The 13,924-nt window shown below is 36.9% G+C and overlaps 1 protein-coding gene across 1 annotated transcript; it reads right to left on the bottom strand.

The window, feature by feature from the left end:
- Nucleotides 1–4,115: 4,115 nt before the first annotated feature.
- On the bottom strand, nucleotides 4,116–5,078 carry LOC131488602 (olfactory receptor 51L1-like). The gene has a single exon (XM_058690462.1). It carries the CDS (start codon nucleotides 5,076–5,078, stop codon nucleotides 4,116–4,118), a length of 963 nt encoding a protein of 320 aa, XP_058546445.1.
- Between the last annotated feature and the right edge of the window lie 8,846 nt (nucleotides 5,079–13,924).

Below are 13,924 nucleotides of genomic sequence, written 5' to 3'. Positions count from 1 at the left end.
TAAAGTCTCTAATGAGTAAAGTAGACAGCATGCAAGAACAGATGGAATACCTAAGCAGAGAAAGGCAGATACTAAGAAAGAACCAAAAAGAAATGCTAGAAATCAGAAGCACTGTGATAGGAAAGGAGAATGCCTTGAAGGGCTTTTTAGTACATTAGACATGGCTGAGGCTAAGCTATAGAACTCCTAGAAGATAATATAAGAAAAGGTACATGACCTTGGCTGTGGCAATGATTTTTAGACATGACATCAAAATCCCAATCCATGAAAGAAATAATTGATAAATTGGATTTTATTGAAATGAAAATTTCTTCTCTATGAAAGATAGCGTCCAGAGAATGAGAAGACAAGCCATTGACCAAGAAATATTTGCAAAGACACATCTGGAAAAGGACAGTTGTCCAAAACACACAAAGAACTCGTAAAATACAACAATAAGAAAACAAACAACCCAATTAAAAAATGGGGCAAAGACCTTAACAGACACTTTGTCAAGTAAGATATACAGATAGCAAATAAGTATATGTAACATGCTGTACATCACACGTCATCAGAAAAATTAAAATTAAAATAGTGATGAGACTACACATCTATTAGAAGGGCCAGAATCTGGAACGTCAACAATATCAAATGCTGACAAGGAAGTGAAGCAATAGGAACTCTCATTCACTGCCAGTGGGAATGCAAAATGGTACAGCCACTTTAGAAGACATTTTGGCAATCTCTCGCCATACAAGACAACAATCATGCTCTTTGGTATTTACCCAAAGTTCAATATTATGTCCACACAAAAACATGCACACAGATGTTTATAGCAATTTTATTAACTGCCAAAACTTTGAAGCCAATCAGGATGTCCTTCCTTAGGTGAATGGACAAATATTCTACGGTAAGTACAGACAACTGACAATCCAAGATTTAAAAGAAATAAATTATATAGAAAATGAATAATATAGAAAAGTTAAAATTAATAAAATATAGAAAGTTAATATCATGGAAATTTTAATAATGTAAAAAATTAATAATTAATAATTAAATAAATTTAATAATATATAGAAAGAAAATATGATCTCTCTGCTTTTGTGACTTCATTTCATGTCCCTGAGCCCAGAGATTTTCTGGTTCAGTATTTCCACAGAATAAATCTCACATCTTATGCCAGTGTAGATTAGTTACTCCAAAATCCACAGGCAAAACCTAACATTATTTTTTAACCCAAAAAACAGAGGCTGGGGGCACCTGGGTGGCTCAGTCAGTTAAGCATCTGACTTCCGCTCAGGTCATGATCTCACAGCTCGTAAGTTCAAGCCCCACATCAGGCTCTGTGCTGACAGTTCAGAGCCTGGAGCCTGCTTCCGATTCTATGTGTCTTTCTCTGTCCCTCCTCACTCCTGCTCTGTCTCTCTGTCTCTGTCTCTGTCTCTCTCTGAAAAATAAATAAATATTAAAAAAAAACAACAACAACAGAGGCTAGGAAAAAAAGATTAGGGGTTGACTTTTTAAGAAATTATCATTTGAATTAGACATTTGACCTAATGTCATTTAAAATTTTTGACACAAATAAGCTAAATATTCAGTTCCTATTATCAATTTATCCAAGTGAGAGCTTCCACAACCATTTTCTGTCTGTGCATATACTCAATGCTTAGGAGTACAGGAATAAGAATTATTTCCCTTCTCCCAGGCTCACACACTGAGTTTGGCTTTCTACTTAAGACTTTAGAGTCAAAAATCATTGCTACATCCTCTTACTTTACTCCACCTGCTTGCAAAAGGATGTCTCTGAGAATTTTATTTCATCTTTGTCACAGGTTTTCTGGGAGAATCCCAGGATTCTCTACAAAAGCAGACTTTGAGGTAAAATTTAGTGTGCAATATGTATCATATGGAGAGTCCTCAGGATAAGCATCTTAATAATAGATGGGATGGAAGTTGGTTTGCCAGGAGAAATTGAGCTGTGAGTCGGGTCTGATGCCACCTTTGTTCAATACCACGGAGAGTGCTGGAAGTAAAAGTTGTACGAGTGAATTGTTTTGCATTGGGCCGTAGGGTCAGGCATTTCTGCCTATCACTGTGGTTAGATAGGTCATATCTGCAATGGAGACAATCCTTGAAGGGGCTGAAAGTCCAAGACTCTCTCCTGACAGCACTTCCAGCAGCTGCGGCTACAAATCCTTCACCGAAGTGGGATCTGGGCAGTTTGTGTTCATGTCCATTACAACCCATTTCAGAGTCCTTTCTCTTCTTTTTTTTTAAAGTTTATTTATTTTGAGAGAGAGAGTGAGAGAGAGAGAGAGAGAGAGAGAGAGAAAATCCCAAACCCTGATGTGGGGCTCAAACACACGAACCATGAGATCATGACCTGAGCCGAGATCAAGAGTCAGACACTTAACCGACTGAGCCACCCAGGTGCCCCCAGAGCCATTTCTCTTTTGAGATAATGTGAAAGAGTTTGGGCAGGTCTCAACTTTCTCCTGGAGATGGGAGTATATTACTAACACATGCTCTCTCTACAGTCTTTGTTTTTCTTCATGCTACCTCCCCTTCCTGGAGTACCATACCCAGAGGTATGCTGGTAAATGCTTAACAACCAACTCTCTAGGAAATTTTTAAAGCCCAGGTATGTACTGTTTACCTATTTCTGTTGTGTAAATATTTCCATCATGACCAGTTTCAAACTCCCAGTGTTTTACAGAACATGGATTTGGAATAAGATATTGTACAATTGGCGTTCATAAACTAGAGAAGTTAACTTTAGCATACCACGTTCTTTCATACCTAGTCCAGCTAGCAAGGATTAATTTGAACCACAAGGCACAACTAAAGTGTCAAATACTTCAGTCCAATCTTTAATAACAAAATTACACTATTTATTTATTTCAGTGATAGCATCTGTTAACTACTAACATATCCTTTTACATATATGTCTCCACTATTAAACATTAATTACTTAACATTAAGATCATGCATATTTTATATATTCACAGTATTGAAAGAAATAACTGCCACAAGAGGTATTTCATGTTTCTCAGTATATTTTTCTTGGATGAGTGAATAGGCAATATAATTTTACACTTAGAACTATTTTATGAGTACTCATGCTGGTTGGAGAGACCAGCCCCAGAGAGATGTGTTAGTGTAGTAGTGACCCCATGCTCAAAAAGTTTTCAGAACAGCTGAGAAGAAAGTGAATATGTATTAAATACTAAAATATCACCAATGAAGGCATATGTATAAATCTTACCAGTGAAGGAGAAAAATAAGTAATGGGTTATTGGCAATAATGAAACTGAGATAGACGATGCTATTGAAAATCTACACAGACATGGAGAACAAGAGGAGAAAACCTTATTAAAAGATAAGGATGGTTACTTTGCACAAGTCCCAACCCTCTCACTGATTCAGACATGAAATTCCATGCTATTGAACAGGGAATTTACACACTTGTCTAGATGTTTAGATGGTCAGGCTTTCTAGAGCAATTCACATGTGTCTGCTTCAGTATTTGCTGATAAATAGAAAAAAGCTGATAGATCTATCTGGTGACAGATATGGCCAGGAGAGAAAAGAAACATTACTGCCCAATGATGAGGTGAAAACTGGTCTATAGCCAATGGCCACAGTAGCAGTTCAAAGTCTGGTCAAAAACTCAAGTTCCAAACTTGCCCCCAAGAAGTCAGAAATCTTTTTATAAATAAGTATGAAACTTTGGCATGAGAAACACAATATAGACAGATCAGAGACAGATATTGATTTCTGGTTCATAAACACGAGAAACTATATGAACAGCTATATTTTATAAAGAAACTTATTGCTATTATTTTCATTCATACCAATAATTTAATAATATTAACAAAATTGTATATTTTTCAAAAGAATCTTTTTAGACACATTGTCTCTTATACATCTCATAATTATTTGGGGGATATAAAAGAACATTCTTATCTCAATTTGGCTATGAAAACAAGGGTTAATGATTAACTGAGATCACATATCTAGAAAGTGAAAGAATTATAGATTTAATCAGATGATCACACTCCAAATATTTTACTTCTCTTCTACTCAGATAGCTGCCCCAAGATTTTTTAATGGGAAAACTTGAGGATAGAGGTTATTTAATGCCCCCTCCGCAGTCCAAACCTGCGGAGAATTCTTAGACGAATCTGCTTTGTCTTGATGCTATAGGCAATAGGGTTAAGCACTGGGGGGGAAAGCAGGTAAATATCGGCCATGATGATGTGAATTCTTGGAGACAGTTGTTTCCCAAAGCGATGGACCATTGACACCCCAATTACTGGCACAAAGAAAATGAGCACAACACAGATATGGGATATGCATGTGTTGAGTGCCTTCAGCCGCTCTTCATGAGATGCAATCCCCAGCACAGCATTCAGAATCAGGATATAAGAAAGAAGTATGCAGACTGAATCCACACCAAGTGTGGTAATAACTACACACAGGCCATAGATACTGCTGATCCTTGCATCTGAACAGGATAATTTCAGAATGTCTTGGTGCAAACAGAAGGTATGGGAAAGGGCATTGTCATGGCAGTAATGATAATGTCTCAGTAGCAAAGGTGTAGGAAGTACAACTCCCATGCTTCTTAGCAAGCAGGCCAAACCAATCTTGCCTATTACACTGTTGTTAAGGATGGTAGTGTAGTGCAGTGGACGGCAGATAGCAACAAAACGGTCAAAGGCCATGGCCAGTAGCACCGAAGACTCCAGGAACGTGAATGTGTGGATGAAAAAGAGCTGAGCATAGCAAGCACTTGCCTGGATCTCCCGAGCATCCAGCCATAACACAGCAAGCATGGTGGGAAGTGTGGACATAGACATACCTAGGTCAGTCAGTGCCAAGATGGAAAGGAAGTAGTACATGGGCTGATGGAGTGATGACTCTATCCAAATGACAGAGAGGATGGTAACATTACCAATAAATGCTACCAAGTATGCAAGACAGAATGGGACTGAGATCCAAGAATAGACACACTCCAATCCATGAAATCCCCTCAGAATAAATATAGGCTCCATGGTGTTATTGTTATTCCAGACCACCATGGTGAACCTTGGCATACAGTGAAGAATCTTTTCTGTTATCCTTTTTTATCCCTCAAAGTTATCCCTTGTGAACATAAGCAGTGCAATCTGTATACAACATATCTTTCCTCTAACCTTACAGAGAAAGGAAGGAGGTACCTCTTATGGATCCTACATAAGAAACAGTTCCGAGTAGCAAAGAGCACTAAATTCCAGAACAAAAATGTGTACCACACACTGGTCATCTGGTCATCTCTGACAAGAACTCTGATGAATTTGCCCTGAGGACACTAAAAATAGAAACAGCAAAAGAGGAAAAGAAGACATCTTTACCAAACGTCATAAAAATGAAAATAGAGAAAAGTGAGAGTAAATGTCTATGGATTTGCATAAGCTTCCTGTCAGTGATGTTCTTGAGTTAATCATTTGTTGTTTCTAGGCTATCTCTTCATTCAGAGCAACTGAATTTTATCCAGGGTCTCAACATAATTTCCTTTCATATTTATTTTTTATTAAATACTTTATAATATTTAAAAATTGAGCATATCTAATATTTTAATATTAAAAAAGTAAATACCACATTATATAAAAAGGGGAAATGATAAAGAGTCAAGTCCATAATCCTAGCACACTTGCATATCTTTTAGCTGTTTAATATAGCAATTCTTCCTTAATCTAAACTCCTCACAGTAGTGGGGAAGATATTTATTATGATAAATATATCATAATGGTAACAATTTGACTATTAAAGTTATGCCTGCCCACAAAATAAAATTAAAACCATATGTTTAAATCAGACATCTTTCAGTAATAATGGGTAATATCCACTTCATTTATGTTTATCCTTTCTTGCTTTTTTTTTCTCAAAATGATGCTTATAATCACATTTTTAAAAATATTCAACCTAGGGGCACCTGGGTAGCCCAGCTGGTTAAGCATCTGACTCTTGATATCAGCTTAGGTCATGATCTCATGGTTCATGGATTCAAGCCTGGCATCAGGCTTCACACTGACAGCGTGGAGACTGCTTGGGATTCGCTCTCTCTCTCTCTCTCTCTGCTCCTCCCCCTCTTGTGCTCTCTCTCTCTCAACAAATAAACATTAAAAATAAAATAAAATAAATTATTTTAAAAATTTAAACCTAAATATTAGTTTTTCCAATTTTATGACCCATTTGCACCTACCTCCATGAATCCACAGCAACCCCAGAAGTGTAGCCATTAGCATCTGCCATCAGTGCCCTTTAGAAACAACCAATGTCTTTTTCCTTTTTCAAAATAGAGTTCTAATGTCTGGTTTTCCTTTCTCTGAACAATCTTCACTGTAATTGCCTCTGCTGATACTGGCCTTGGTATTCCCCGGGTTGATGGCATTGGGCACAGCTACACCCTATGAGATTCTCTGCCCCTTTAGTTCTCTGGGTCCTTATTTTAAGCCTGTCTAATGCCATTGACTGTCCTTGAGAAAATTCTTCATTTACCCCACGTTTTAAAGTCAGATCTCTCCTGCAATATCTCAGCATCTCCCTCATTCTTCCTTAGAGACACATAGTCTTGAACTCTTAAACGTCTAACACAGATTTTAGCTCTGGCCTGAAGTAAAGATATTTCCAAAAGTAGCCCCAGATTGTTCATTGGCTCCATCTGTCCAGCATTGACCTTTTACTGTCTCTGTTTTATTTCATAAAAACTTTTTTTTAAATTTTCCCCTCTTGACTGATTCTGTCCCCATTTTATAGTGTGAATGCTGAAAGTTCTCAGACTGAACAATCTGTCATTCCAGAGAAGATTTTAGGTTAGAATCTACAGCTGAGAAACAGAAGGAAATATGAAGCTGTCTGTAATAAGACAGATTTGTCATTTTCTCCTTTTTCCTCCAAGTCCAGGCATCCCATCCTCTGGGAGTGGGGCACCTCCCTAGTCCTCTTCTCCAGTCCCAAGCGTTCCAAACTGAGCTTTTACTGGGGCCCTTATCCTGGAGAAAGCAGTCAGCAACTCTCCCCGCTCTTCATGGACCAGGCAGAATATGAGTTCCATGCATTTCTTTTTCTTTACCCCCAAGCAACATTGTTCTCTCTAGTCTTCAAAATCTACTAAAGTCCCTGGGTGGCTTTCTTTTTTCTTCTTCATCACTCAGAAACGTTTGTTCTAATTTCTGTTCTAAAGCTCAGCTCATGAAAATACTCCAGACATTAACATTGAAGTATATAGTGCAAGAGGGTGTGCTCACACACAAAGAGGTTGTGCTGTGGCCAAAAAAGAAAAGTAGTTTGCTTTACCCCATGCCAGGAAATTAGCCTATGCTTTATTTTTCAACCTCGATATAAATCACATTTTCCTTAATTCTCAGAGAAGTTACAGAAAATAAAGTAGGTCTCTGGTTTTCAGACATGTCTTTCTCCTTGATCTGAGCCTTCTAAATTCATATTGCAAGGTTTAGAAAATCAGCTGCAGGACTGTGCATGGATTTAAAGCTGGAGCAGACAGGAATATCCCTATTTGTGATCTTTCTTGTCCTTCTCTCTCACTGAGCATCTGTCATATCTTTCATGTTTTCTCATCCCTTTATGGTTGTCCTTTGTTCATTTTCTTATGACTCCATGTCATTAGCAATGATTCTACAGGGCTCTTGATTTATTTTAACATAATTTAATCATTGCTAATTGAAAAAGAAATGGTCAGAAGAGGCTGAGACGGATGTCAAGACGTTTCAAGGGCAGAGCATAAAAAGACTTCCATCACACACTCACATATTCCAAGGAATTAAGGAAGAGCCACTGAGGGTAAGGACACCATTTTATCTCTGTGGTCTTACCTGTAGTCCTCAAAAACTGCCTTCTGCCCACTGACTAGCCTATCTTAAAATTGTTGAAAAAAGACATTATGATATTACCACAATTCTATATGTCATACATTTCAAATTGTTTACTTCTAAAGAAAATGACACCTACTTTATCTTCCTGCATAAACCGTGCATTGTCCTAATGATTTTACTCTCTTTAGCTTTTGTGTAGTAACGTACACTGTGCCAAAATCTACTAGCTGTTTATTTGTAATTTAAAAATGGACACTTACCTGAAATTTACACATAAGGCAGTTACATCAATATGAATGCTTAATCATGCAATCAGTGGCCAGTTTCCCAAAGTATCCAGTTTCATTGGGTCTTTCTCTGCCTAAACTTTCCTACATTGTAGGTAAAGTCATATCCTCTGTTTCTATCTCCATGGCTATCTCTCTCTCTCTGCCACTTAATTTACTTTCTAAACATTTTTATCCTGTCTAATCTGTTCCCTGCTGCCATTTTCTTCTATTTTGTTTCACCTAAATTTGTGCCCTTTCACCATGTAACTTTCTTTTTTCCCCCAGTCTTTTCATTGCCCCTGTCTTCTCATTTCTCTGCTTTTAGTTCTGGCTGTCTTTGATTCATCCCTCCCCTGAGAAGAGCTCCCATCTCTATCTGAAGGTCACACATATCCTGATTACAAATGGCCCAGTTTTGATACTCCATGAAACTCAGGTCCTGAAAACTTTTGATTCCATGAGTAGTGAGGCTTGAATACTTCCACCTTTCTATAAACACTCCTGATTTACCTTAGGATAGAAAACTGGGGATTGGTGTCAGAGTCTGATGGGTCCCTGGAGGTGAAATTAATATAATCAACCTTTAACCACAGCTGTGCCAAGAGTATATGATTATGACCCATATGATTATGAGTCCCTACCTCTATCCACCATTCCCAGTCCTTTACTTAAACTGTTAACAGTTTTCTCTTTTGGAATGAGCATGAGAATGAATGCATGATAACTACTCTAACCCAGAAGAATACTGAAACTGCAACTTCATTAGGGGCATCCGTACAGAGCTGTGGTAATTAAATGCAGAGAGACCCCTCTGTTACAAGGTATTTGCAGCTTCTCACTGAACAGGATATTCATCAGTTATGTACTTGATAATCATTTATTAAGCAATAGCAGGGTTCACGTCTCCATACTAAATTCTGTAAAGGCAAAAGTCATTATCTGGTTCATCATTACTGCCACTGTGCTTAGCCTGGAGCATGGCTTCCCAATACATTCCTTTTCTTAGCTTATACCTTGGCTATCCACCTGTCTGCATTTACTTATAAATTTTATAGGCAGCTTATCAATTTCCACAAAGATATATGTTGTGACTTTCATTGTTAATGTATGAAATCTGCAGATCAATTTTGGGAGAATTTAAATTTTTAGGTTACCAGGTCTTTCAATCCAAGAACACAGACCTCAGTTAATCAAATCTTTATTTTTTATCAATATTGTTATAAACTTTTAAAATAAGAGCTATTATATATCTTACATTATATTTATTCCTAAGTATTTGATATTAATTCACGCTAATATGAATAGCATTTATAAATTAAAATAGCACTTTTTCTAAATCTTCAGTACTGATACATAAAGATCGATTTATTTTTGGTCTTTTGTCTGAGAAACTGCTAAGCTTATTTTTATTTATAATACGTAATCTGTATAATCTTTAGGCCTTACTTGGTACCAATCACAACATCATAAATGATGCTAGCTTCTTTCTCCCTTATTTCCAATTTTTATATCTGTTATTATATTTATTGATGTTGTGCTGGTCTCAGCCTATTATTGGTAACTAATGCTGTGTTTGACCCTTTGTGATTCTTATGATGACTGCAAGACACCCTCAGCAAGAACCATTAGGAAACTTTGAAGAAAAAAAATGGTTTATTATTTATTGGACCTGTAAATTACATGGCACGCCTGGGACCACAGAGCAGGGTTGTTGGGTGGGCTTTAGGTCTACAGTAAAAACAAAGATCAAATAACAGGTGTTAAGGATGGAAATTGGGGATCATATAAAAACTTGTGAAACTCATGCAATTATTGAGGGCCTATTATAAAATAAATCTATATGTTATGCTTTTGGTAAGTATTATAGCAGAGAGAGAGAGGAAGACAGAGAATCCCAAGCAGGCTCCAGGCAGCACAGAGCCTGACTACGGTCTGGAATTCACCATGAGATTATGACCTGAGCCAAAATCAAGAGTTGGACACTTAACCAACCAATCTGAGCCACGCAGATGCTCCTACCATCCTTTATCTATTGCCAGGTTTAATTTGTTAATATTTTATTTAGGATTTTTACATCTATGTTCATCAGTGAGAATGCCCTGAAATTTTTCTTACTTATAATGTTTTCGTCATGTTTTGCTATAAAATTATAGCAGAGTTTGAAAATAATTTAGGAATTTTTTTTCCAACTGGATGATTTTTCATATGGTTGGCATGATTTCTTTATTAAATGGCTATCCAGGGGTAGTTTTAAAGTATAGTTTCAATAGAACAATTAAAAGACACTCATATTTTCTTCTTTGTCAGTTTTGAGAAAGACCAACCAGACCTATGGCTTCTATCACATCTTGCCACCAGGCTAAAGTTTAATTAAATTGTGAACCTGGTAGTAGGCCAAGATCATGGTTGGCACAGTCCTTACACCCTCTCTTTCACCACTCCTTAATGCCAAATATTGCCAAGGCAGAGAAGTATCAATTAAATATGGTGTCTTTCACACCCATGAAGAAGATAAGGATGGGGACACAGCTACAATTCTCCACAGGAGCACCAGTGGAAATTTTATTGCCCTAGAAAGACCTGGTATGTTTTCAGAGTATAGGAGAAGGCAAGCCAATTTGACTTATTGAGCCTGTGTTTGCAAGGACAACGACTGGATGGTATCATGTTTAGGGAGTAGCAGTCCTTGGAAGAAGAAAGGGAGTAGCAGTCCTTGGAAGAAGAAAGAAATTTGATTAAGATCACTTGTCAGGAGGAATTGATGTAGAGGCAGGAATCTAGAGTTTTGGGGGTGAGTCAGAAGTAATGAATACCCCTTATTGCCCCATCTATTTTCTATCCTATTTCCCCTCTCTTCACAGAGTCGCTTTATTCTCTTTGGTTTATCTGCAAGAACTGGTGGAAATAGGAGGAGAGAGGCAGTGCCTTGTAAACCCTGTCCTTGGGGGCCAGTGCAGCAGGTGTCTGTGTGGTTACCAGAGGATGGGCTCCTGCAGGGCAAGTCATGCAATGACATCCATTCACTTTGTGTCTTCCTCATTGCATAGGTAATTCCAGGTCTGGGAACTTTATGTTCAATAAAGCCTGGTTTTTGAATCATCTTCTCTCAGTGTCTATGGGTCTTTGTTTCTGCTTCAATTTTTGTGTCTGTGTGAATGTAATGATAATTGTAAAACAGCTCTTATCAATCGTGATTTACTGTTACCAAACCCAGTCCTCAGTTTCCATCTCCATTACTATCAAATTATATGAATATTATTAATTTCCTTAACTACAGAAAGAAACAGAGGCTTTTCAGTATTAAATGACTTGCTTAAAGCAGATCAGCTTTTAGGTAGCAGAGTTAATATTTGTACTCCTTTTTGTGTGCTTTCAAAGGCTATCATATCAGCTGAAATCTTGTGCTCTGTTTGTAAATCTCTGTGTCTCTATTTATTATCAAGTGATTTATTTTCTCAAGTTTTCTTCAAGTTTGAAACTACTTGTGAAGAAATGTAATTATAGATTACCTTTTTAAACATTTGTAGGGCTACTTGGATTTTCTATTTCTCCCTTTGCCTATTTTTATAAGCTATGTTAATCTAAAAATGTATATTTTAGATATTTGTTGACTAAAAGTTACTCATTACACATCTTTATGATTTTTCAAGTTGGGGGAGGGGATAGAGCCCACTCCTACATGTGGGCCTCGGGTTCTTCTTTTATTGGGGTCAAGGGTAAGGGCCTAGCATTTCATGGGCTCACCCTTATCAGTGAACTTAAAACACAAGAGCTGGAATTTATAGAGAAGAAGAGAGTAGCAACCACAATAGTGACGATGTAGATCAGAATATGAAAAATCTCTAAGAACCATATAGAAGAGTTACAGGAACACACAGAATGCTAAAAATGCTAAAAATATGTTTGTGAGCACAGGGCTCAACATAGGACTCAAACTTGCCAACCGTGAGAAAATTACTTGAGTTGAAGTTGGACATTTAACCAACTGAGCACCCAGATGCCCCTGGACTGCCAATTTCAGAGATGGCTCCATCACTTGTGGTGTGACACGTGTCAGTGATGCTGTTTCTGGTTCTCCCAGGGTGCACCTTGCAATCTGATAGGGCAGACTCGGATAAGTAGCCACCTGTAAGACTGACCCATTTCTCAAGTAAATTGAGTGCTGGGTGCTGATATGTAGTTTACCTAAGAAACTAAATAAGTGACTTATTAATAAGATCACATGCCAAGTCACAAAAAAGTCTTAACAAATTTAAGAAGATTGAAATCATTCTCACTCCAAGTATCTTTTCCAAACACAACTAAACTAGAAATCAATAATAGAAAGAAAACAGCAAAATTCATAAATACATGGAAATTAAATGCACTCTTAAACAATAGGTTAAAAAAAAGACATTTAAAAAGCTGTAAAATAACTCCAGACAAATGAAAATAAAAACATAACACACCACACTTATGAAATGCAAGAAAAGAAGTACTAAGTGGGAAGTTTGTAGAAATAAATACCTATTTTAAAGAAGAAGAAAGCTCTCAAATAAACAACCTAACTTTACATCTCAAGGATCCAGGAAAAACAAAACAAAACAAAACAAAACAAAACAAAAAAACCCTAAGCCCAAATTTAGCAGATGGTTTCTGAGAAGTCACATGTAATTCTTATCTTTGTTCCCATATAGGTAAGTTATTTTGTTCCTTTGAGTGCTTTAGGATTTTTTCTTTATTTGTGATTTTTGTAGTTTGAAAATAATATGCCTATGTGTAGTTTTTTTGATATTTACCTTGCTTGATGACACTAATTTGATTTTAAACTTCTTTTGTTCTTTAGCTAAGGGTTTATCAATTCTGTTTATATTTTCAAAAAAGCAATTCCTTATTTTATCAATTTTTAAATTATTTTTCTATTCTCCATTTCACTAACTTATATTATAATCTTTATCATTTCAGGTTTTCCTAACACAACACTGATTCCCAAGTTGATTTCTGCTAATGAGTCTCTGCTCCAGTAAACTGTGACTCCTTCTGTGCAGTTTTCTGTCTTTCCAATTTTGGTCACAGGGGTTTATCCTGCATTCTCAACTCTCTTAGTGCTTCTACAAGAGCTGTTGATTTTTCAGTCACTTCTGTTTTTATTTGTTAGGGTGGAGAAGCAGTTTCCAAGCCCCTTACCTGTGGAACCAGAAAACAGAAATCCCTGTTCTTATGTTTGTATCATTACTTTGAATTCTTTATTGACTATTTTAAACAGTTGAACAATATGTTTATAGTTGTATTTGTTATTCAAAGAAATAATTCCTGGCATAGTAAAATTAGTGTATTTGTGTCCACGAAATTTCCTTTGACTGACTCTATTTTTACTTACAAGTTGTTACCACAGAGAAACTTCTCATACTTTTTCCTTAAAGTTGAGGATATACTGGGGCGCCTGGGTGGCTCAGTCCGTTAAGCATCCAACTTCAGCTCTGGCTATGATCTCGCGGTCTGATCCAGGAGTTTCAGCCCCGTGTAGGGCTCTGTGCTGACAGCTCAGAGCCTGGAGCCTGCTTCGGATTCTGTGTCTCCCTGTCTCTGTGCCCATGCCCCACTCATGTTCTCTCTCTCTGTCTCTCAAAAATGAATAAAAGTTTAAAATTTTTTTTTAAATTGAAAATATACAAATAATAGTCTTAATTTTATGACTATGGACATATACATAGTACATAATTATCACATACCCATTTTATTTGCATAACTACTTAAATGTTCTTCAGTTTTTAAATTAATTTTCTCTTCTTTTTGAATTATCTTCCCTTAATCACCTTA

Source organism: Neofelis nebulosa, chromosome 10 (assembly GCF_028018385.1).
Source record: "Neofelis nebulosa isolate mNeoNeb1 chromosome 10, mNeoNeb1.pri, whole genome shotgun sequence".
NCBI lineage: Eukaryota > Metazoa > Chordata > Mammalia > Carnivora > Felidae > Neofelis > Neofelis nebulosa.
This window is presented reverse-complemented; position numbering and strand designations above follow the sequence as displayed.

Coding starts and splice junctions, on each gene's coding strand:
- LOC131488602 (XM_058690462.1), bottom strand. CDS start 5,078: ATGCCAAGGTTCACCATGGTGGTCTGGAATAACAATAACACCATGGAG.